Below are 22,859 nucleotides of genomic sequence, written 5' to 3'. Positions count from 1 at the left end.
CCAACCGCGCGGAAATGTGAAGCCACGCCTCCCCCTGATACGCCACGCCCCTTCCGGGTTTTCAGCCAATCAGCGCGCGGCGCGCCGCGAGGCCCGGCCAATGGGAAGGCGGGCGGGGCCCCGCTCCGCGCGGTGCACGCTGGGAAAGCGCCGCTCCTTCCTCCTTCCGTTCCCGCGGCGACGGCGGCAGCGCCGTGACCCCGCCGTGACCCCGCCGTGACCCCGCCGTGACCCTCCGGTGACCCTCCCGTGACCCTCCGGTGAGCCCCGGTACCCTCCGGTGATCCTCCGTACTTTGCGATACCCCCCGGCGACCCCCTCGGTGAGCTCCCGGTGACTCCCGATGATCCCCGGTGATCCCCGGTACCCCTCAGTGACCCCGTCCTGACCCTCCGGCGACCCCCCGGTGACCCCCCGGTCCCCCCCGGTACCCCCCGGTACTTTCCCATACCCCCCGGTGACCCCCTGGCGACCCCCTCGGTGAGCCCCGGTGACCCCCCGGTACCCCTCAGTGACCTCGTCCTGACCTCCGGTGTCCCCCCGGTGTCCCCCGGTACCCCTCGGTGAGCCCGTCCTGACCCCCCGGTGAGCCCCGGTAACCCCCCGGTGACCCTCCGGTACCCCTCGGTGACCCCCGGTGACCCCCGGTACTTTCCGATACCCCCCAGTGACCCCCCGGTGAGCCCCCGGTACCCTCCGGTGACCCCCTCGGTACCTCCCGGTGACTCCCGGTGATTCCCGGTGACCCCCGGTACCTCCCGGTGACCCCATCCTGACCCCCTAGGGACCCCCGGTGACCCTCTGATACCCTCCGGTGACCCCCGGGGACCCCTGGTACCCCTCAGTGACCCCATCCAGACCCTCCGGTGTGTCTCCGGTGACCCCCCGATACCCTCCGGTGACCCCCGGTACCCCTCAGTGATCCCGTCCTGACCCTCCAGTGACCCCCCGGTACCCCTCAGTGACCCTCCGGTGACCCCGGTAACCCCCTCAGTGACCCTCCGGTGCCCCCGGTGTCCCGTCCCGTCCCCGCCATGCTCGCGCTGCCGCCGGGGCTGAGTGAGGAGGAGGAGGCGCTGCAGAAACGGTTCGGGAAACTGCGGAAAAAGGTACCGGGACCGGGGATTTGGGGCAATTTGGGGATTTTGGGGATTTTGGGGATTTGGGGGGATTTTGGGGAGATTTTGGGGGGATTTGGGGGATTCTGGGGGGTTTTGGGGGATTTTGGGGGGTTATGCGGTTTTTGGGGGAATTTGGGGGAGACTTTGGGGGATTTTGGGGGAATTTGAGGGGATTTTGGGGGAGTTTCAGGGGGTTTTGGGGGGTTTTGAAGGGATTTTGGGGGGATTTGGGGTTTTGGGGGGAATTTGGGGGATTTTGGGGGGATTTGGGAGGATTTGAGGGGATTTTGGGGGGTTTGGGGGAGATTTTGGGGGATTTTGGGGGGATTTTAGGGGATTTTGGGAGGGTTCAAAGGGATTTTGGGGGGATTTGGGGCATTTTGGGGGGAATTTGGGGTATTTTGTGGGGGTTTTGGGAAGATTTGGGAGGATTTGAGGGGATTTTGGGAGGGTTCAAAGGGATTTTGGGGGAATTTGAGGGGATTTGGGGGGATTTGAGGGGATTTTGGGGGGATTTTGGGGAGATTTTGGGGGGTTTGAGGGGGTTTTGGGGAGATGTGAGGGAATTTTGGGGAGATTTGAGGAGATTTTGGGGGGATTTTGGGGGGATTTTGGGGAGATTTTGGGGAGTTTCAGGGGGTTTTGGGGGGTTTTAGGGGATTTTGGGGGATTTGGGGGAGATTTTGGGGGGATTTGAGGGGATTTTGGGGGGTTTTGGGGGGGTTTGAGGGGATTTTTGGGGGGGTTTGGGGGGAATTTGAGGGATTTTGGGGAGATTTGGGGGCTTTTGGGGGGCTTGAGGGGATTTTGGGGGGTTTTGAAGGGATTTTGGGGAGATTTTGGGGGGTTTCAGGGGGTTTTGGGGAGATTTGAGGAGATTTTGGGGAGTTTGGGGGGGATTTTATGGGATTTTGGGAGAGTTCAAAGGGATTTTAGGGGGATTTGAGGGGATTTTGGGGGAGTTTCAGGGGGTTTTGGGGGATTCTGGGGGAATTTGGGGGAGATTTTGGGGGGTTTGGGGGGATTTTGGGGAGATTTTGGGGAGTGTCAGGGGGTTTTGGGGGGTTTTAGGGGGCTTGGGGGAGATTTTTGGGGGATTTTGGGGGGGGTTCAAAGGGATTCTGGGGAGATTTTGGGGGCTTTTGGGGGAATTTTGGGGATTTTGGAGGTTTGGGGGATTTGAGGGGATTTTGGGAGAATTTTGGGGATTTCTGAGGGATCCCAGGAGGATTTTTGGGGGGTTTTGGAGAGATTTGGGAGGTTTTTGGGGGGATTTGGGGCTGCGGGGCTGTCTGGGGGGGCTCCTCGGGGGGTTTTGGGTCTGGGGGTGCCCCGGGGGGGGTCTCAGCCCCCCCTGAACCCCATTTTTGCATCCCCCCCCCCTCAGAAAAAGGCGCTGCTGGCGCTGAAGAAGCAGCAGAGCTGCGGGGGGGGCAGCGGCCAGGGGGGCATCAAACGATGTGAGAAACTGGGGAGGGGGCTCAGGGGGAATTTGGGGAGGGGGCTCGGGGGGGAAATGGGGCTGGGAGAGACATTGGGGAGGGGGCTGGGGGGCATCAAACGATGTGAGAAACTGGGGAGGGGGCTCGGGGGGGGAAATGGGGCTGGGGGAGACATTGGGGAGGGGGCTCGGGGGGGAGAAATTGGGGGAGAGAAATTGGGGAGGGGGCTGGGGGGGAAATGGGGGAGAGAATTTGGGGAGGGGGCTCAGGGGGAGGAGAAATTGGGGAGGGGGCTTGGGGGGAATGGGGCTGGGGGAGAAATTGGGGAGGGGGTGGGGGGCATCAAATGATGTGAGAAAAATGGGGAGGGGGCTCGGGGGGGAAAATGGGGGAAGAAATTGGGGAGGGGGCTGGGGGGGAAGTGGGGCTGGGGGAGACATTGGGGAGGGGGTGGGGGGCATCAAACGATGTGAGAAATTGGGGAGGGGGCTCGGGGGGGGAAGTGGGGGAGGGGGCTCAGGGGGCATCAAACGATGTGAGAGAATTTGGGGAGGGGGCTCAGGCGCGGGAGAAATTGGGGAGGGGGCTCGGGGGGGAAATGGGGCTGGGGAGAAATGGGGAGGGGCCCATGTCCCCCTCTTGTTGCCCACCCCTGTGCCCCCTGTGCCCCCCATGTCCCTGTGCCCCCCTGATGCCCCCCGTGCCCCATAACCCCCTCTGCCCCCCATGTCCCCCATACCCCCCATGCCCCTGTGCCCCCCGTGCCCCCCATAACCCCCTGTGCCCCTCTGATGCCCCCGCCCCCCGTGTCCCCCATGCCCCCTGTGCCCCCCATAACCCCCCATGTCCCCGTGCCCCCCATACCCCCCGTGCCCCCCTGATGCCCCTGTGCCCCCCATAACCCCCTGTGCCCCCCATAATCCCCCGTGCCCCCCATACCCCTGATGCCCCCCATACCCCCCGTGCCCCCCTGATGCTCCCCATGCCCCCCATAACCCCCTGTGCCCCCCGTGCCCCCCATGCCCCCCATGCCCCCCATAACCCCCTATGCCCCATGTCCCTGTGACCCCCCCATAACCCCCCATAACCCCCCGTGCCCCCTATGCCCCCATGTCCCTGTGCCCCCCATATCCCCCATGCCCCCCATGCCCCCCATAACCCCCTGTGCCCCCCATAACCCCCATACCCCTGTGACCCCTCTGACCTCCTGTGCCCCCCATACCCCTGATGCCCCCCATACCCTCCATGCCCCTGTGCCCCCCATGCCCCCCATGCCCCCTATACCCCCCATAATCCCCATAATCCCCCATGCCCCCCATGCCCCTGTGACCCCCCTACCCCCTGTGCCCCCTGTGCCCCCCATAACCCCCTGATGCCCCCCATACCCCCCCGTGCCCCCCTAATGCTCCCCGTGCCCCCCCAGCCATGTCGGACCAGCCCCCCCGGGACACGGCCACGGCCCCCAAGTTCCCCTGTGCCCCCCATACCCTCCATGCCCCCCATAACCCCCCGTGCCCCCCATACCCCTGATGCCCCCTGTGCCCCCCGTGCCCCTCAGCCATGTCGGACCAGCCCCCCCTGGACACGGCCACGGCCACCGAGCCCCCCTGTGCTCCCCATGTCCCTGTGCCCCCCATAACCCCCTATGCCCCCCATACCCCCCATGTCCCCGTGCCCCCCATAACCCCCATACCCCCCTGATGCCCCCCATGTCCCTGTGCCCCCCATACCCCCTGTGCCCCCCATTCCCCCCATACCCCCCATACCCCCCATACCCCTGATGCCCCCCATACCCCTGTGACCCCTCTGACCTCCTGTGCCCCCCATAACCCCCCATAATCCCCAGTGCCCCCCATGCCCCCTGATGCCCCCCATAACCCCCCAAGCCCCCCTGTGCCCTCAATAACCCCCATACCCCCCATAATCCCCCGTGCCCCCCATGTCCCTGTGCCCCCCATACCCCTGATGCTCCCTGTGCCCCCCATACCCCCCATAACCCCCTGTGCCCCCCATAACCACCATGCCCCCCCATGCCCCCCGTGCCCCCCTGATGCCCCCTATGCCCCCCATGCCCCCCATAACCCCCTGATGCCCCCCGTGTCCCCCGTGCCCCCCCAGCCATGTCGGACCAGCCCCCCCTGGACACGGCCACGGCCCCCAAGCCCCCCTGTGCCCCCCCTGTGCCCCCCATGTCCCTGTGCCCCCCATAACCCCCTGTGCCCCCTGTGCCCCCCATGTCCCCTGTGCCCTCCATAACCCCCATACCCCTGATGCCCCCTGTGCCCCCCATACCCCCCATACCCCCCGTGCCCCCCATAACCCCCTGTGCCCCCCGTGCCCCCCATGTCCCCGTGCCCCCCTGATGCCCCCCATGCCCCCCGCAGCCATGTCGGACCAGCCCCCCCTGGACACGGACACGGCCCCCAAGCCCCCCTGTGCCCCCCATGTCCCCCATAACCCCCATACCCCTGATGCCCCCCATGTCCCCGTGCCCCCCATAACCCCCATAACCCCCATACCCCTGATGCCCCCCATGCCCCTGTGACCCCTCTGACCTCCTGTGTTCCCCATGTCCCTGTGCCCCCCATACCCCCCCCATAACCCCCCGTCCCCCCATACCCCTCTGATGCCCCCGTGCCCCCCGTGCCCCCCCAGCCATGTCGGACCAGCCCCCCCTGGACACGGCCACGGCCACGGAACAGGCGAAGCTGTTGGTGAAGTCGGGCGCCATCAGCGCCATCAAAGCCGAGAACAAAAACTCGGGGTTCAAACGCTCCCGGACGCTCGAGGGCAAGCTCAAGGTGGGACCCCAAAACCCCCCTGGGACCCCCAAAACCGGCCTAGGACCCCCCAAAACCAGCCTGGGACCCCCAAATCCATCCTGGGACCCCCCAAAACTGTCCTGGGACCCCCCAAAACCCCCCTGAAACCACCCCCAAAACCATCCTGGGGACCCCAAAACTGGCCTAGGACCCCCTTGGGACCCCCCAAACCGTCCTGGGACCCCCAAATCCATCCTGGGACCCCCCCTGGGACCCCCAAAACCATCCTGGGACCCCCCCTGGGACCACCAAAACCCCTCTGGGACCACCCAAAACCATCCTGGGACCACCCAAAAGCCCCTCTGGGACCCCCAAACTGCTCTGGGACCCCCAAAACCATCCTGGGACCTCCAAAACTGCTCTGGGACCCCCCTGAACCCCCCAAACCCCCTCTGGGCCCCCCTAAACCCACCAGGACCCCCCAAAACTCCTCTGGGACCTGCCTGAACCCCCCAAAACCTCTCTGGGACCCCTCTAAACCCCCCAAAACCCCTCTGGGACCCCCCTGGGACCCCCAAAACTGCTCTGGCCCCCCCCTGAACCCCCCAAAACCATCCTGGGACCCCTCTAAACCCCCCAAAACCCCTCTGGGCCCCCCCTGAACCCCCCAGAACCATCCTGGGACCCCTCTAAACCCCCCAAAACCTCTCTGGGACCCCCCTGAACCCCCCCAGGACCCCCCAAACCTTTCCCACCACCTCAGACCTTTCAGCCCCCCCCCCCAGGATCTCCCTTCCCCTCCAGTCCCATCACCCCCAAAGCCCCCTCAGACCCCCCCAGACCCCCGGGGGGGGTTCTGGGACCCCCCCAGACCCCCGGGGGGGTTTCTGGGACCCCCCCCTGACCTCTGACCCCCCCCAGGACCCCGAGAAGGGCCCCACCCCCACCTTCCAGCCCTTCCAGCGCAGCGTCTCGGCCGACGACGACTCCCAGGAGGTACCGACCCCCAAAAACGGGGGGCTGGGGGGTGTTGGGGGGCACGGGGAGCCCCCCTTTTGTTTGGGGGTGCCCTGAGCCCCCTCCCCAATCCCGCTCTGCCCCCGCAGTCACGTCGCCCCCAGAGGAAATCGCTCTACGAGAGGTGAGCGGGACCCCCGACCCCGGAACTGGGGTCCCCCCCGGGTTTTGGGGTCCCTCCAAGTGGGTCTGGGGTCCCCCCAAATGGCTCTGGGTTCCCCCCGGGTTTTGGGGACCCCCTTTTGTGGGTCTGGGGTCCCTCCAAGTGGGTCTGGGGTCCCCCCAAATGGCTCTGGGGTCTTCCCAAGTGGCTCTGGGGTCTCCCCCGGGTTTTGGGGTCCCTCCCAAGTGAGTCTGGGGTCCCCTCAAGTGGGTCTGGGGTCTTCCCATGTGTCTGTGGGGTCCCCCCGGGTTTTGGGGACCCCTTTTTGTGGCTCTGGGGTCCCCCCGCGTTTTGGGGTCCCCCCAAGTGGCTCTGGGGTCCCCCCAAGTGGGTCTGGGGTCCCCCCAAGTGGCTCTGGGGTCCTCCCCGGGTTTTGGGGACCCCTTTTTGTGGGTCTGGGGTCGCCCGGGGTTTTGGGGTCCCCCCCAAGTGGGTCTGGGGTCCCCCCAAGTGGCTCTGGGGTCCCCTCCATGTGGGTCTGGGGTCTCCCTGTGTGGGTCTGGGGTCCCCCATGTGGGTCTGGGGTCCCCCTGTGTGGGTCTGGGGTCCCCCCAAGTGGGTCTGGGTTCCCCCAAATGGGTCTGGGGTCTCCCCCGGGTTTTGGGGACCCCCTAAATGGGTCTGGGGTCCTCCCAAGTGGCTCTGGGGTCCCCCCAAGTGGCTCTGGGGTCCCCCCGGGTTTTGGGGACCCCCTAAATGGGTCTGGGGTCCTCCCAAGTGGCTCTGGGGTCCCCCCAAGTGGGTCTGGGGTCCCCCCCGGGTTTTGGGGACCCCTTTTGTGACTCTGGGGTCCCCCCTGGGTTTTGGGGACCCCTTTTTGTGGCTGTGGGGTCGCCCCGGGTTTTGGGGTCCCTCCCAAGTGGCTCTGGGGTCCCCCCGGGTTTTGGGGACCTCCTTTTGTGGCTCTGGGGTCTCCCCAAATGGGTCTGGGGTCCCCCCGGAGTTTTGGGGACCCCTTTTTGTGGGTCTGGGGTCCCCCCCGGGTTTTGGGGTCCCCCCAAATGGGTCTGGGGTCCCCCCAAGTGGGTCTGGGGTCCCCCCCGGGTTCTGGGGACCCCCTTTTGTGGCTCTGGGGTCCCCCTGGGGTTTTGGGGACCCCCGCCACCTGAGTCTGGGGTTCCCCTTTTGTGGGTCTGGGGTTCTCCTGTGTGAGTCTGGGGTCCCCCATGTGGGTCTGGGGTCCCCCCAAGTGGGTCTGGGGTCTCCCCCGGGTTTTGGGGACCCCCTGACCCCCCATTTCCCCCCCTCAGCTTCGTCAGCGCCAGCGAGCGGCTGCGGGAGCCCGAGGGGGGGGCGCGGGGGGAGCCCCCCGAGCGGGGGGAGCGGCGCCTGGACTGGGACCCCGACCCCGAGGCCGAGGAGCGGCGGGAGCGCGACGGGACCTTCCGGAGTACGAGGGGTTAAAAATGGGGGTGGGGGGTCCCCAAAAACCCCCCAGAGCGCGACGGGACCTTCCGGAGTACGAGGGGTTAAAATGGGGGTGGGGGTCCCCAAAAACCCCCAAAGCCCCACGGGACCTTCCGGAGTACAAGGGGTTAAAATGGGGGTGGGGGGTCCCCAAAACCCCCCGGAGCGTGACGGGACCTTCCGGAGTACGAGGGGTTAAAATGGGGGGCTGGGGGGTCCCCAAAAACCCCCCAGAGCCCAACGGGACCTTCCGGAGTACGAGGGGTTAAAATGGGGGTGGGGGGTCCCCAAAAACCCCCCGGAGCCCCACGGGACCTTCCGGAGTACGAGGGGTTAAAATGGGGGTGGGGGGTCCCCAAAAACCTCCCAGAGCCCCACGGGACCTTCCGGAGTACGAGGGGTTAAAATGGGGGTGGGGGGGGTCCTGAAATGGGGTTTGTCCCCAATTCCTGTCCCAAATCCCGGGGGTTTGTCCCCATTTTGGGGTGATTGTCCCCATTTTGGGGTTTCTGTCCCCAATTCGGTGTCCCTGTCCCCAATCCCTGATTTCTGTCCCCATTTTCGGGATTTCTGTCCCCAATTCCCCGTTTCTGTCCCCAATCCCTGATTTCTGTCCCCATTCCGGTGTCCCTGTCCCCAATTCCTGATTTCTGTCCCCATTTTCGGGATTCCTGTCCCCAATTCCCGGTTTCTGTCCCCATTTCAGTGTCCCTGTCCCCAATCCCTGATTCCTGTCCCCATTTTGGGTTCTCTGTCCCCATTCCGGTGTCCCTGTCCCCAATCCCTGATTCCTGTCCCCATTTTGGGTTCTCTGTCCCCATTCCGGTGTCCCTGTCCCCAATCCCTGATTTCTGTCCCCATTTTTGGGATTTCTGTCCCCAATCCCTGATTTCTGTCCCCAATTCCCGGTTCCTGTCCCCATTCTGGTCTCCCTGTCCCCATTTCCGTGTCCCTGTCCCCAATCCCTGATTTCTGTCCCCATTTTGGGATTTCTGTCCCCATTTCAGTGTCCCTGTCCCCAATTCAGGGTTTCTGTCCCCAATTCCCGGTTCCTGTCCCCATTTCGGGATTTCTGTCCCCATTTCCGTGTCCCTGTCCCCATTTCGGGATTTCTGTCCCCAATTCGGTGTTTCTGTCCCCAATTCCCCGTTCCTGTCCCCAATCCCTGATTTCTGTCCCCATTCTGGTGTCCCTGTCCCCAATTCCCGGTTCCTGTCCCCATTTTCGGGATTTCTGTCCCCAATCCCTGATTTCTGTCCCCAATTCCCGGTTCCTGTCCCCAATTTGGGGTTTCTATCCCCAATTCCCGGTTCCTGTCCCCATTTCTGTGTCCCTGTCCCCGTTTTCAGTGTTTCTGTCCCCAATCCGGGGTTTCTGTCCCCAATTCCCGGTTTCTGTCCCCAATTCGGGGTGTCTGTCCCCAATCCCGCCCCCAGGGTCGGACTCGTTCCCGGAGCGCCGCCCCCCGCGCAAGGGGAACACTCTGTACGTTCACGGGGCCGATCTCAGCCCGGAGCTGCTGCGCGGAGCCTTCGGCCCCTTCGGAGCCATCATCGACCTGTCCCTGGACACGCCCCGCAAGTGGGTGGGGCCTAAAGGGGCGGGGCTTAAACGGGCGTGGTCACAGTGACATCATCGACCTGTCCCTGGACACGCCCCGAAAGTGGGTGGGGCCTAAAGGGGCGGGGTCACAATGACATCATCGACCTGTCCCTGGACACGCCCCGCAAGTGGGTGGGGCTTAGGGGGGCGGGGTCACAGTGACATCATCGACCTGTCCCTGGACACGCCCCGAAAGTGGGTGGGGCTTAAAGGGGCGGGGCCTGAGGGGCGGGGTCACAGTGACATCATCGACCTGTCCCTGGACACACCCCGAAAGTGGGTGGGGCCTGAGGGGGCGGGGTCACAATGACATCATCGGCCTGTCCCTGGACACGCCCCGCAAGTGGGTGGGGCCTGAGGGGGCGGGGTCAGGGGTGTGACATCATCGACCTGTCCCTGGACACGCCCCGAAAGTGGGTGGGGCCTGAGGGGGCGGGGTCACAATTACGTCATTGACCTGTCCCTGGACACGCCCCGCAAGTGGGTGGGGCTTAGGGGGCGGGGCTTAGGGGGCGGGGTCACAGTGATGTCATCGACCTGTCCCTGGACACGCCCCGCAAGTGGGTGGGGCTTAGGGGGCGGGGTCAGGGGTGTGACGTCATCTACCTGTCCCTGGACACGCCCCGCAAGTGGGTGGGGCCTAAAGGGGCGGGGTCAGGGGTGTGACGTCATCCACCTGTCCCTGGACACGCCCTGGAAGTGGGTGGGGCTTAAAGGGGCGGGGTCACAGTGACATCATCGACCTCTCCCTGGACACGCCCCACAAGTGGGTGGGGCTTAGGGGGGCAGGGTCACAGTGACGTCATCGACCTGTCCCTGGACACGCCCTGAAAGTGGGTGGGGCTTAAATGGGCGGGGCTTAAACGGGCGTGGTCACAATGACATCATTGACCTGTCCCTGGACACGCCCCGAAAGTGGGCGGGGCCTGAGGGGGCGGGGTCACAATGACGTCATTAACCTGTCCCTGGACACGCCCCAAAAGTGGGTGGGGCCTAAAGGGGTGGGGTCAGATGAGGGTGTGGCCCTTAGTGGGCGGAGCCAAAGGTGGGCGGGGACACGTTGTGGGCGGAGCTAAACAGGGCGGGGTTGTGCCGGGGGCGGAGCTCGTTTGGGTGTGGTCAATGTGGGCGTGGCCCGACCCGCCCCACCCCCCGTTTGTCCCCTCAGCTGCGCCTTCGTCACCTTCGAGAAGATGGAGTCGGCCGACCAGGCCATGGCCGAGGTGGGGCGGGGGTTTGGGGCGTTTGGGGCGGGATTTTGGGGGATTTGGGGGTGTTTGGGGCATTTTGGGTGTTTGGCGTGGGATTTTGGGGGATTTGGGGTGTTTGAGGCATTTTGGGGTGTTTGGGGTGTTTGGGGCAGGATTTTGGGGGGGTTTGGGGTGTTTGGGGTGGGATTTTGGGGCATTTTGGGGGGTTTGGGGCGGGATTTCAGGGGGTTTAGGGTTGGGTTTGGGTGTGATTTGGCTGTTTCGGGTACAATTAATGCCATTTTGGGTACAATTTGTGCCATTTCGGGTACAATTAATGCCATTTTGGGTGCAATTAATGCCATTTTGGGTACGATTTGTGCCATTTTGGGTACGATTTGTGCCGTTTCGGGTACAATTTCTGCCATTTCGGGTACAATTAATGTCATTTAGGGTACAATTAATGCCATTTTGGATACAATTTCTGCCATTTTGGGTACAATTTTTGCCATTTTGGGTATAATTTCTGCCATTTCGGGTACAATTAATGCTATTTTGGGTACAATCTGTACCATTTTGGGTACAATTTGTGCCATTTCGGGTACAATTTCTGCCATTTTGGGTACAATTTCTGCCATTTCGAGTACAATTTCTGCCATTTTGGGTACAATTTCTGCCATTTCGGGTACAATTAATGCCGTTTCGGGTACAATTGGTGCCATTTTGGGGGTCCCCGCCCCTGACCCCCCCTTTCCCCCCCCAGCTGAACGGGGCGGTGGTTCAGGACGTGCAGCTCAAGGTCAGCATCGCCCGCAAACAGCCGCTGCTGGACGCGGCCACCGGCAAATCGCTCTGGGGGTCCCTGGGTGAGTCGGGGGGGGTCTGGGGGGTCCTGGGGGGGATTTGGGGGTCCCTGGGTGAGTCTGGGGGGGGTTTGGGGGGGTCTGGGGGCGGTTTGGGGTGTCCTGAGGGGGATTTGGGGGGTCCTGGAGGGGTCTGGGGGTCCCTGGGTGAGTCTGGGGGGGGATTGCGGGGGTCCTGGGAAGGATTTGGGGGGTCCTGGGAGGGATCTGGGGGGGATCTGGGGGTCCTGGGGGTCCTTGGGGGGGATCTGGGGGTCCCTGGGTGAGTCTGGTGGTCCCTGGGTGATCTGGGGGTGATCTGGGGGGGTCCTGGGGGGGGGATTTGGGGGTCCTGAGGGTCTCTGGGTGATCTGGGGGTGATCTGGGGGGGGGGTCTGGGGGGTTCTGGTGGTCCCTGGGTGAGCCTGGGTGGGATTTGGGGGGTCCTGGGGGGGATTTGGAGGGTCCTTGGGGAGGATCTGGGTGGGTCTGGGGGTCCCTGGGTGAGTCTAAGGGGGATTTGAGGGGTCCTGGGGGGAATTTGGGGGGTCCTGGGTGGGGGTCTGGGGGTCCCTGGGTGAGCCTGGGGGTCCTTGGGGGGAATCTGGGAGGGTTTTGGTGGTCCCTGGGTGAACCTGGGGTGATCTGGGGGGTCCTTTGGGGGGGTTCTAGGGGACCCAGGGTAAGTCTGGGGGGGATTTGGGGGGTCCTGGTGGTCCTAGGGGAGATCTGGGGGGAATTTGGGGGGTCCTGGGGGGGATCTGGGGGGTCCTGGGGGTCCTTGGGGGGGCATCTGGGGGGGTCTGGGGGTCCCTGGGTGAGTCTAGGGGGGATTTGGGGGGTCCTGGGGGGAATTTGGGGGTCCTGGGGGGGTCTGGGGGTCCCTGGGTGAGCCTGGGGGCGGTTTGGGGGGTCCTGGAGGGGATCTGGGGGGTCCTGGGGGTCCTTGGGGGGGATCTGGGGGTCCCTGGGTGAGCCTGGGGGTCCCTGGGTGAACCTGGGGGGGGATTTGGGGGGTCCTGGTGGTCCCTGGGTGATCTGGGGGTGATCTGGGGGGGTCCTGGGGGGGGGTTGGGGGTCCCTGGGTGATCTGGGGGTGATCTGGGGGGGTCTGGAGGGGGGTTGGAGGTCCTTGGGTGAGCCTCGGGGGTCCTTGGGGGGGATCTGGGGTGGTTGTGGGTGAGCCTGGGGTGATCTGGGGGGTCTGGGAGGGATCTCAGGGGGCTGAGGGGGGATCTGGGGGTCCTTGGGGGGGGATCTGGGGGGTCCTGGGTGAGTCTGGGGTCCCCAGGGGTCTCCCCGGGGGTCCCCGCGCCCCCTGACCCCCCCCTGTGCCGCAGCGGTGAAGAACAGCGCCAAAGGCTCCCACCGGGACAAACGGTCACAGGTGGTCTACAACGAGGACCTGTTCGGGGGACACTGAGGGGACACCTGGGGACACCTGGGGACAGCTGGGACACACCTGGGACACACCTGGGACACCTGGGACACACCTGGGACACACCTGGGGACACCTGGGACACACCTGGGACACACCTGGGACAGCTGGGGACACACCTGGGGACACCTGGGGACAGGACAGGACACACCTGGGGACACCTGGGACACACCTGGGCACACCTGGGACACACATGGGGACACCTGGGGACACCTGGGGACACCTGGGGACACCTGGGACACACCTGGGGACACCTGGGGACACCTGGGGACAGGACAGGACACACCTGGGGGGACGGGGACACCTGTGGTGGTTTCTGGGTGGGAGAAATAAAGGTTTGCTGTCACCTGTGTGAGAAGAACACCTTTATTGTCACCTGGGGGACATGGGGACACCTTTATTGTCACCTGGGGGGACATGGAGACACCTTCATTGTCACCTGTGTGAGAAGAACACCTTTATTGTCACCTGGGGGACATGGGGACACCTTTATTGTCACCTGGGTGGGATGGGGACACCTTTATTGTCACCTGGGGGACATGGGACACACCTGGAGGGGATGGAGACACCTTTATTGTCACCTGCGTGAGAAGAACACCTTTATTGTCACCTGGGGGGGACGGGGACACACCTGGGGGGGACGGGAACAGCCAGGCCATGCCAGGTGCCACCAGGTGCATCCAGGTGTGCCCCCAGGTGTGCCCAGGTGCCCCCAGGTGTGCCCAGCTGTGCCCAGGTGCCCTCAGGACAGGAAGCCCAGGTGTGCCCAGGTGCCCCCAGGTGTGCCCAGGTGCCCCCAGGTGTATCCCAGGTGTGCCCAGGTGTCTCCCAGGTGTATCCCAGGTGCCCCAGGTGTGCCCAGGTGCCCTCAGGTGTGCCCCAGGTGCCCCCAGGTGCCCCCAGGTACCCCCAGGTACCCTCAGGGCAGGAAGCCCAGCTGTGCCCAGGTGTGCCCAGGTGCCCCAGGTACCCTCAGGACAGGAACCCCAGCTCCTCGTCGCGCAGCCGCTCCCTCAGCCAGGGCAGCACCTCGAAGACGCTCAGGTGGAAGTCGCGGGCGTGGGCGGGGCTGCGGCGCTGGCGGCAGGCGGGGACCACGCCCCAGGAGACCACGCCCACCTGTGGGACAGGGACACGCCCACCTGGGGTCACCTGGGGTCAGGGACCACGCCCCAGGAGACCACGCCCACCTGGGGTCACCTGGGGTCACCTGGGGTCAGGACCACGCCCCAGGAGACCACGCCCACCTGGGGTCACCTGGGGTCACCCGGGGTCAGGGACCACGCCCCAGGAGACCACGCCCACCTGGGGAGAGACACGCCCACCTGGGGTCACCTGGGGGTCACCTGGGGTCAGGGACCACGCCCCAGGAGACCACGCCCACCTGGGGACAGACACGCCCACCCGGGGTCACCTGGGGGTCACCTGGGGGTCACCTGGGGTCAGGGACCACGCCCCAGGAGACCACGCCCACCCTGGGGTCACCTGGGGGTCAGGACCACGCCCCACCTGGCCACACCCACCTGGGACAGAGCCACGCCCACCCGGGGTCACCTGGGGTCAGGACCACGCCCCACCTGGCCACGCCCACCCCGGGGTCACCTGGGGGTCAGTGACCACGCCCCAGCTGACCACGCCCACCTGGGGAGAGACACGCCCACCCGGGGTCACCCGGGGTCACCTGGGGTCACCTGGGGTCACCTGGGGGTCAGGACCACGCCCCACCTGGCCACGCCCACCCCGGGGTCACCTGGGGGTCAGGGACCACGCCCCACCTGGCCACGCCCACCTGGGACAGAGCCACGCCCACCCGGGGTCACCCAGGGGTCAACCGCACACCTGGGATCACCAGTTTGTCCCAGTTCCCCCCAGTTCCATCCCAGTGCTCCCAGTTCCATCCCAGTCCCATCCCAGTTTGTCCCAGTTCCCCCCAGTTCCTCCCAGTTCCCCCAGTTCCCCACTCACCTGGAAGTGTCGCTGTCCCCAGGTGACGACAACGGGGCCACCGGAGTCACCTGTGGGGAAACTGGGATGGACTGGGAGGCACTGGGACAAACTGGGATGGACTGGGACAAACTGGGATGGACTGGGAGGCACTGGGACAGACTGGGACGGACTGGGACGGACTGGGACAGACTGGTTTGTACTGGTCTGTACAGGTCTATACAGATTCATACTGGTCTATACTGCTTCATACTGGTCTGTACTGGTCTGCACTGGTCTATATTGATCTGTACTGGTTTATACTGGTCTATACTGGTTTATACTGGTCTATATTGATCTGTACTGGTCTATACTGGTTTGTACTGGTTTATACTGGTCTATACTGGTTTATACTGGTTTATACTGGTTTATACTGGTCCGTACCGGGGCAGGCGACGGGGTCGACGCGGGGCTCGTGCCCCCCCGAGCACAGGAACCGGGGGGTCTGTACTGGTCTGTACTGGTCTATACTGGTCTATACTGGTCTGTACTGGTCTGTACTGGTTTATACTGGTTTGTACTGGTTTATACTGGTTTATACTGGTTTGTACTGGTCCGTACCGGGGCAGGCGACGGGGTCGACGCGGGGCTCGTGCCCCCCCGAGCACAGGAACCGGGGGGTCTGTACTGGTCTGTACTGGTCTGTACTGGTCTGTACTGGTTTATACTGGTCTATACTGGTCTGTACTGGTTTATACTGGTCCGTACTGGTTTATACTGGTCCGTACCCGGGCAGGCGACGGGGTCGACGCGGGGCTCGTGCCCCCCCGAGCACAGGAACCGGGGGGTGACGATGTCCTCCAGGGAGGTGACGTTGGCGTAGGGGGCGGCACGGAGAGCGTCGGCTTCACATGGGGCCCGCTGGGGACAGAGGGGACAGAGAGGGGACAGTGAGGGGACATTGGGGACAGTGAGGGGACATTGGGGACATTGGGAGGGTTGAGGACATTGGGGGGACAGTGGGGACACATTTGGGACAGTGAGGGGACACTGGGGACAGTGAGGGGACATTGGGGGACAGTGGGGACAGTGGGGGGACACTGGGGACATTGGGGACAGTCAGGGCACAGTCAGGGCACAGTCAGGGGACAGTGAGGGGACATTGGGGACACTGGGGACACTGGGGGGACATTGGGGGGATTGGGGACAGTGAGGACAGTCAGGGGACAGAGGGGACACACGGGGGACAGTCAGGGGACAGTCAGGGGACAGTGAGGGCATTGGGGGGACACTGGGGACATTGGGGGGGTGTTGGGGACAGTGAGGGGACATTGGGGACAGTGGGGACACTGGGGACATATTGGGGACATTGGGGACACTGGGGGGACATTGGGGATGTTGGGGACAGTGAGGGGACATTGGGGACATTTGGGGACACACTGGGGATAGTCAGGGGACATTGGGAGGACACAGGGGACATTGGGGACACTCAGGGGACACTCAGGGGACATTCAGGGGACACACAGGGGACAGTGAGGGACACAGAGGGACAGAGGGGACAGTCAGGGGACAGTCACGGGACATTGGGGGGACATCGGGGACGTTGGGGATGTTGGGGACATTGGGGGGACATTGGGGACACATTTGGGACAGTGAGGGGACATTGGGGACAGTGAGGGGACAGTGGGGACATTTGGGGGACATTGGGGACACTTGGGGGACAGAGGGGACAGTGAGGGGACAGTGGGGACAGTGAGGGGACAGTGGGGATGTTGGGGACATTGGGAGGATTTGGGGGACTGGGGGACATCGGTGACATTGGGGGGACATTGGGGACACATTTGGGACAGTGAGGGGACAGTGAGGGGACAGAGGGGACAGTGGGGACACACAGGGGACAGTGGGGGGATTGGGGACAGTGGGGACAGTGAGGGGACAGGCAGGGGACAGTGGGGACATTGGGGACACAGGGACACGCAGGGGACATTGGGGGAACATTGGGGACATTGGGGACACTCAGGGGACACACGGGACAGTGAGGGACACAGAGGGACAGAGGGGACAGTGAGGGGACAGTGGGGGGGTTGGGGACATTGGGGACAGTGGGGGGACAGTCAGGGGACATTGGGGGGACACTGAGGGGACAGTGAGGGGACATTGGGGACATTGGGGGGACAGTGGGGACATTGGGGACAGTCAGGGAACAGTGGGGACATTGGGGACAGTAGGGACAGTGAGGGGATGTTGGGGACATTGGGGACACTGGGGGGACATTGGGGATGTTGGGGACAGTGAGGGGACAGTGGGGACACACTGGGGATAGTCAGGGGACATTGAGAGGGCACAGGGGACATTGGGGACACTCAGGGGACACACAGGGGACAGTGAGGGACACAGAGGGACAGAGGGGACAGTCAGGGGACAGTGAGGGCATTGGGGGGACACTGGGGACACTGGGGACATTGGGGACATTGGGGGGACATTGGGGGGACAGTGGGGACACACAGGGGACAGTGGGGACACATTTGGGACAGTGAGGGGACACTGGGGACAGTGGGGGGACAGTGGGGACACAGGAACACGCAGGGGACAGTCACGGGACATTGGGGACATTGGGGGGATGTTGGGGACAGTGGGGGGACATTGGGGACATGGGGGACATTGGGGACACACAGGGGACAGTCAGGGGACACGGGGACAGTCACAGAGATGTCACACATGAGGGGTGGCACAGGGACATGGGGGTGACACGGGGACCCAGGTGTGTCCCCAGCTGTCCCCAGCTGTCCCCAGGTGTCCCCAGGGTGTCCCCAACTGTCCCCAGCTGTCCCAAAGGTGTCCCCAGGTGTGTCCCAGGTGTGTCCCCAGCTGTCCCCAGGTGTCCCCAGCTGTCCCCAGGTGTCCCCAGCTGTCCCCAGCTGTCCCCAGGTGTCCCCAGGTGTGTCCCCAGGTGTGTCCCCAGCTGTCCCCAGCTGTCCCCAGCTGTCCCCAGCTGTCCCTGTGGGTGTCCCCAGCTGTCCCCAGGTGTCCCCAGCTGTCCCCAGGTGTGTCCCCAGCTGTCCCCAGGTGTCCCCAGGTGTGTCCCCAGGTGTCCCCAGGTGTCCCTGTGAGTGTCCCCAGCTGTCCCCAGCTGTCCCCAGCTGTCCCCAGGTGTCCCCAGGTGTCCCCAGGTGTGTCCCACCTGCTCCCCCAGTTTCAGCAGGATCTGCTGTCTCTGCAGGCCGGCGCTGCCGCGCGGGGACACGAAAAACGCCTCCACGTTCTTGGGGGGCAGCAGCAGCCGGCCTGGGGTCAGGGGTCAGGGGTCACGGGGGGGGGTCAGGGGTCACGGGGGGTCAGGGGTCACACGGGGTCAAGGAATTTGGGGGGTCTGGGGGGGCCCTGTTTGGTTCCCGGGGGGTTCTGGGGGTCTGGGGGGGGTCCCTGGAGGGAATTGGTGGTCCCTGGTGGGAATTTGGGGGTCCCAGGGGGGATTTGGGGGTCCCAGGGGGAATTTGGGGGGTCCCAGGGGGGTTTTGGAGGTCCCAGGGGGGATTTGGAGGGTCCGGGGGGGGTTTAGGGGTCCCTGGAGGGATTTGGGGGGTCCCAGGGGGGAATTTGGGGGTCCCAGGGGGAATTAAGGGGGGTCCCAGGGGGGGTTTGGGGGTCCCTGAGGGGGTTTGGGGGGTCCCAGGGGGGGATTTGGGGGCTCCCAGAGGGGATTTGGGGGGTCCCAGGGGGGGTTTGGGGGTCCCAGGGGGAATTTGGGGGTCCCAGGGGGGATATGGGGGGTCCCTGGAGAGATTTGGGGGTCCCAGGGGGGGGATTTGGGGGGGTCCCGGGGATATTTGGGGGGCTCTCAGGAATATTTGGGGGGGTCTCAGGGGATTTTTGGGGGGATTTGGGGGAAATTTGGGGGGTCCCAGGGATATTTGGGGAGTCTTGGGGATATTTGGGGGATATTTGGGGGGTCTCAGGGGATATTTGGGGGGATTTGGGGGATTTTTGGGGGGTCTCAGGGGACATCTGGGGGATTTTTGGGGGAATTTGGGGATATTTTGGGGGGTCTCAGGGGAATTTGGGGATATTTTGGGGGAATTTGGGGATATTTGGGGATATTTGGGGGGGTTTAGGGGGGTCTGGGGGATATTTGGGGGGGTCCCAAGGGATTTGGGGGGTCTCTCGGCGGGATTTGGGGGGATTTGGGGGGTCCCAGGGATATTTGGGGAGTCCCGGGGATATTTGGGGCATATTTGGGGGGGTCGTGGGGATATTTGGGGGGTCTGGGGGTCTCAGGGGATATTTGGGGGATTTTGGGGGGTCTCAGGGGATATTTGGGGGATATTTGGGGGGTCTCAGGGGGGATTTGGGGGATTTTTGGGGGATCTCTCGGAGGGATTTGGGGGATATTTGGGGGGGTTCTCAGGGGATATTTGGGGGGTCTCAGGGGATATTTGGGGGATTTTGGGGGAATTTGGGGATATTTTGGGGGTCTCAGGGGATTTTTGGGGGAATTTGGGGATATTTGGTGGAATTTGGGGATATTTTGGGGGGTCTCAGAGGATATTTGGGGGGATTTGGGGGATATTTGGGGGAATTTGGGGCTATTTTGGGGTCTCTCACGGTGCTCCTGGCAGGAACTCCCCTCCGGCAGCCGCAGCGCCCGCGCCGCCCCCTCGGTGCAGGGGATGCAGATGGGGCTGGGGGGGGGGAGGGAGGAGGATTTTGGGGGGGTCAGCACCCCAAAAACACCCCCGGGACCCCCCCAAACCCCCCGGGACCCCTCCCCCTCACCGGTGGGTGGGGGAGGGGCGCACGGGCCGGTCCAGCTGCAGCAGCGCCACGTCGAAGTCGTAGAACTCGGGGACCCCCCGGGAGCGGCGCCCCCCGGGGCTGAACTCGGGGTGCAGGAACAGCCCCCGCACCCCCCGCCGCTCCCGGGGCCCTGGGGGACCCCAAAATTCACACAAATACCCCAAAATTCACCCAAAATACCCCAAAATTCACCCAAAATTCACCAAAATTCACCCAAAATACCCCAAAATTCACCCAAAATCCCCCCGGGGCTGAACTCGGGGTGCAGGAACAGCCCCCGCACCCCCCGCCGCTCCCGGGGCCCTGGGGGACCCCAAAATTCACCCAAATACCCCAAAATTCACCCAAATTCACCCAAAATACCCCAAAATTCACCCAAAATTCACCCAAATCCCCCCGGGGCTGAACTCGGGGTGCAGGAACAGCCCCCGCACCCCCCGCCGCTCACGGGGCCCTGGGGGACCCCAAAATTCACCCAAAATCCCCCCAAATTCACCCAAAATACCCCAAAATTCACCCAAAATACCCCAAAATTCACCCCAAATCCCCCCGGGGCTGAACTCGGGGTGCAGGAACAGCCCCCGCACCCCCCGCCGCTCTCGGGGCTCTGGGGGACCCCAAAATTCACACAAATACCCCAAAATTCACCCAAATCCCCACAGGATCCCCCAAAATCCCCCCAGGACCCCCCAAATCCCCCCGGGGCTGAACTCGGGGTGCAGGAACAGCCCCCGCACCCCCCGCCGCTCACGGGGCCCTGGGGGACCCCAAAATACCCCAAAATTCACCCAAAATCCCCCCGGGGCTGAACTCGGGGTGCAGGAACAGCCCCCGCACCCCCCGCCGCTCTCGGGGCCCTGGGGGGACCCCAAAATTCACACAAAATACCCCAAAATTCACCCAAATCCCCAAAATCCCCCCAGGATCCCCCAAATCCCCCCCAGGACCCCCCAAAATCAGGTGGCCGAGGTGCCCCCAGGTGCCCCCAGGTACCCCCCAGGTGCCCCCAGGTACCCCCAGGTATCCCCAGGTATCCCCCAAGTGCCCCAGCTGTGCCCACAGGTACCCCCAGGTGCCCCCCAAGTGCCCCCCAGGTACCCCCAGGTGCCCCCCAGGTACCCCCAGGTGCCCACAGGTACCCCCAGGTGCCCCCCAAGTGCCCCCCAGGTATCCCCCAGGTGTCCCCAGGTACCCCCAGGTGCCCCCAGGTGCCCCCAGGTCCCCCCCAGGTGCCCACCAGGTGCCCCCAGGTGCCCCCAGGTGCCCCCAGGTGCCCCCAGGTCCCCCCCAGGTGCCCACCAGGTGCCCCCAGGTGCCCCCAGGTGCCCCCAGGTGTGTTTTTAGGTGTGCCCAGGTGCCCCCAGGTGCCCCCCAGCTATGCCCCCAGGTGTCCCCAGATGCCCCCAGGTACCCCCAGATACCCCCCAGGTGCCCCAGTTGTCCCCCCAGTTGTCCCCTCCAGGTGCCCCCAGGTACCCCCAGGTGCCACCAGGTGCCCCCCCAGTGCCCAGGTGTGCCCCCCAGGTGCCCCCAGGTACCCCAGGTATCTCCCAGGTGCCCAGTTGTCCCCCCCAGGTGCCCCCAGGTGCCCCCAGGTGCCCCCCAGGTGCCCCCAGATGCCCCCAGGTGCCCCAGCTGTGCCCCCCAGGTGCCCCCAGGTGCCCCCAGGTGTGCCAGACCGATGTCCACGCTGAGCCAGGTGGGCAGGTCGTGCCCGCTGAAGCAGTGGGCGGCGCTCAGCACGAAGTACGGCGACACCAACGAGCCCTGGCAGCGCTCCTGGCCCCGCCCGGGCCGCTGCGGGCACCAGCAGGTGAGCCAGGTGTGCCAGGTGTGCCCGGGTGTATCCCAGGTGCCTCCAGGTGTATCCCAGGTGTATCCCAGGTGCCCCCAGGTGTGCCCAGGTGTATCCCAGGTGTGCCCAGGTGTGTTTTTAGGTGCCCCAGGTGTGCCCAGGTGTGCCCCAGGTGTGCCCAGGTACCCCCCCATGTGTGCCCAGGTGTGCCCAGGTGTGCCCAGGTGTGCCCACAGGTGTGCCCAGGTACCCCCCCATGTGTGCCCAGGTATCCCCCAGGTGTGCCCAGGTGTGCCCAGGTGTGCCCCAGGTGTGCCCAGGTGTGCCCAGGTGTGCCCCCAGGTGTGCCCCAGGTGTGCCCAGGTGTGCCCCAGGTGTGCCCAGGTACCCCCCAGGTGTGCCCAGGTGTGCCCAGGTACCCCCCAGGTGTGCCCAGGTGTGCCCCAGGTGTGCCCCAGGTGTACCCAAGTGTGCCCAGGTACCCCCCAGGTGTGTCCAGGTGTGCCCAGGTGTGCCCCAAGTATCCCCCAGGTGTGCCCAGGTGTGCCCAGGTACCCCCCAGGTGTGCCCAGGTACCCCCAGGTGTGCCCCAGGTACCCCCCAGGTGTGCCCAGGTGTATTTTTGGGTGCCCCCAGGTGTGTTTTGGGTGCCCAGGTGTGTTTTTAGATGCCCAGGTGTGCCCAGGTGCCAGGTGTGCCCGCTCACCGTCACGGTCACCGTCACCTCCCAGGGGTTCCTCTCTCGGTCGTCGGCGCGGCCGAACTCGAGGCTGACCCCGCACAGCCCCAGCGTCGAACTCTCGTCTGCAGTTTGGGGTTTTTTTGGGAATTTTGGGGATTTTGGGAATTTTGGGGGATTTTGGGATTTTTGGGGATTTTTGGGATGGTTTTTGGGGTAGTTCTGGGGATTTTTTGGGGATTTTGGGGATTTTTGGGGGATTTTTTGGGGTTTTTTTGGGATGGTTTTTGGGGATTTTTGGGATTTTTGGGGGATTTTTTGGGGTTTTTTGGGATGGTTTTTGGGGTAGTTTTGGGATGGTTTTTGGGTTAGTTTTGGGGATTTTTTGGGGTTTTTTTGGGGATTTTTGGGATTTTTGGGGGATTTTTTGGGGTTTTTTGGGATGGTTTCTGGGATTTTTTGGGATGTTTTTTGGGGTAGCTTTGGGGATTTTTTGGGGTAGTTTTTGGGATGGTTTTGGGGGTAGTTTTGGGGATTTTTTTGGGTTTTTTTGGGATGGTTTTTGGGGTTTTTTTGGGATGGTTTTTGGGGTAGTTTTTGGGATGGTTTTTGGGGTTTTTTTGGGATGGTTTTTGGGGTAGTTTTTGGGATGGTTTTTGGGGTTTTTTTGGGATGGTTTTTGGG

The 22,859-nt window shown here is 64.0% G+C and overlaps 2 protein-coding genes across 4 annotated transcripts in view; one reads left to right on the top strand and one right to left on the bottom strand.

The window, feature by feature from the left end:
• Positions 1-110: 110 nt before the first annotated feature.
• NELFE (negative elongation factor complex member E) lies at positions 111-13,039 on the top strand. 3 transcript variants are annotated; one of them, XM_072921097.1, is made up of 11 exons: positions 111-260; positions 995-1,109; positions 2,509-2,581; positions 5,219-5,315; positions 6,258-6,321; positions 6,432-6,466; positions 7,756-7,895; positions 9,349-9,493; positions 10,683-10,737; positions 11,468-11,570; positions 12,887-13,039. In XM_072921097.1, exons 2-11 carry the CDS (start codon positions 1,035-1,037, stop codon positions 12,967-12,969), a joined length of 870 nt encoding a protein of 289 aa, XP_072777198.1. In that variant the 5' UTR covers positions 111-260; positions 995-1,034; the 3' UTR covers positions 12,970-13,039. The 3 variants fall into 3 exon arrangements, with proteins under 3 accessions (XP_072777198.1, XP_072777197.1, XP_072777199.1); XM_072921096.1 differs by having other exon boundaries at positions 113-260; positions 5,219-5,364; positions 6,247-6,321; positions 12,887-13,038; XM_072921098.1 differs by lacking the exons at positions 111-260; positions 2,509-2,581 and having other exon boundaries at positions 5,219-5,364; positions 6,247-6,321; positions 12,887-13,038.
• Positions 13,040-13,336: 297 nt separating this feature from the next.
• Positions 13,337-22,859, bottom strand: part of CFB (complement factor B) — a 30,965-nt gene continuing 21,442 nt past the window's right edge. The window contains exons 11-20 of the mRNA XM_072921015.1: positions 22,203-22,300; positions 21,381-21,498; positions 20,458-20,558; positions 19,681-19,859; positions 19,510-19,586; positions 18,089-18,192; positions 15,696-15,828; positions 14,950-14,999; positions 13,955-14,103; positions 13,337-13,423 (exon numbers count right to left, since the gene is read on the bottom strand). Of these exons, the coding sequence (XP_072777116.1) occupies positions 13,957-14,103; positions 14,950-14,999; positions 15,696-15,828; positions 18,089-18,192; positions 19,510-19,586; positions 19,681-19,859; positions 20,458-20,558; positions 21,381-21,498; positions 22,203-22,300 (1,007 nt within the window). The 3' untranslated portion in view covers positions 13,337-13,423; positions 13,955-13,956. The remainder of the gene's footprint in view (positions 13,424-13,954; positions 14,104-14,949; positions 15,000-15,695; positions 15,829-18,088; positions 18,193-19,509; positions 19,587-19,680; positions 19,860-20,457; positions 20,559-21,380; positions 21,499-22,202; positions 22,301-22,859) is intronic.

This window comes from Taeniopygia guttata, chromosome 35, assembly GCF_048771995.1.
Source record: "Taeniopygia guttata chromosome 35, bTaeGut7.mat, whole genome shotgun sequence".
NCBI lineage: Eukaryota > Metazoa > Chordata > Aves > Passeriformes > Estrildidae > Taeniopygia > Taeniopygia guttata.
The sequence above is the reverse complement of the archived record's forward strand: the minus strand, read 5'-3'. Positions and strand labels throughout refer to the sequence as shown.

Coding starts and splice junctions, on each gene's coding strand:
- NELFE (XM_072921096.1), top strand. CDS start 1,035: ATGCTCGCGCTGCCGCCGGGGCTGAGTGAGGAGGAGGAGGCGCTGCAG. Junction 2,582..5,218: donor CCAGGGGGGCATCAAACGAT/GTGAGAAACTGG, acceptor GTGCCCCCCCAG/CCATGTCGGACCAGCCCCCC. Junction 9,494..10,682: donor TCCCTGGACACGCCCCGCAA/GTGGGTGGGGCC, acceptor TTGTCCCCTCAG/CTGCGCCTTCGTCACCTTCG.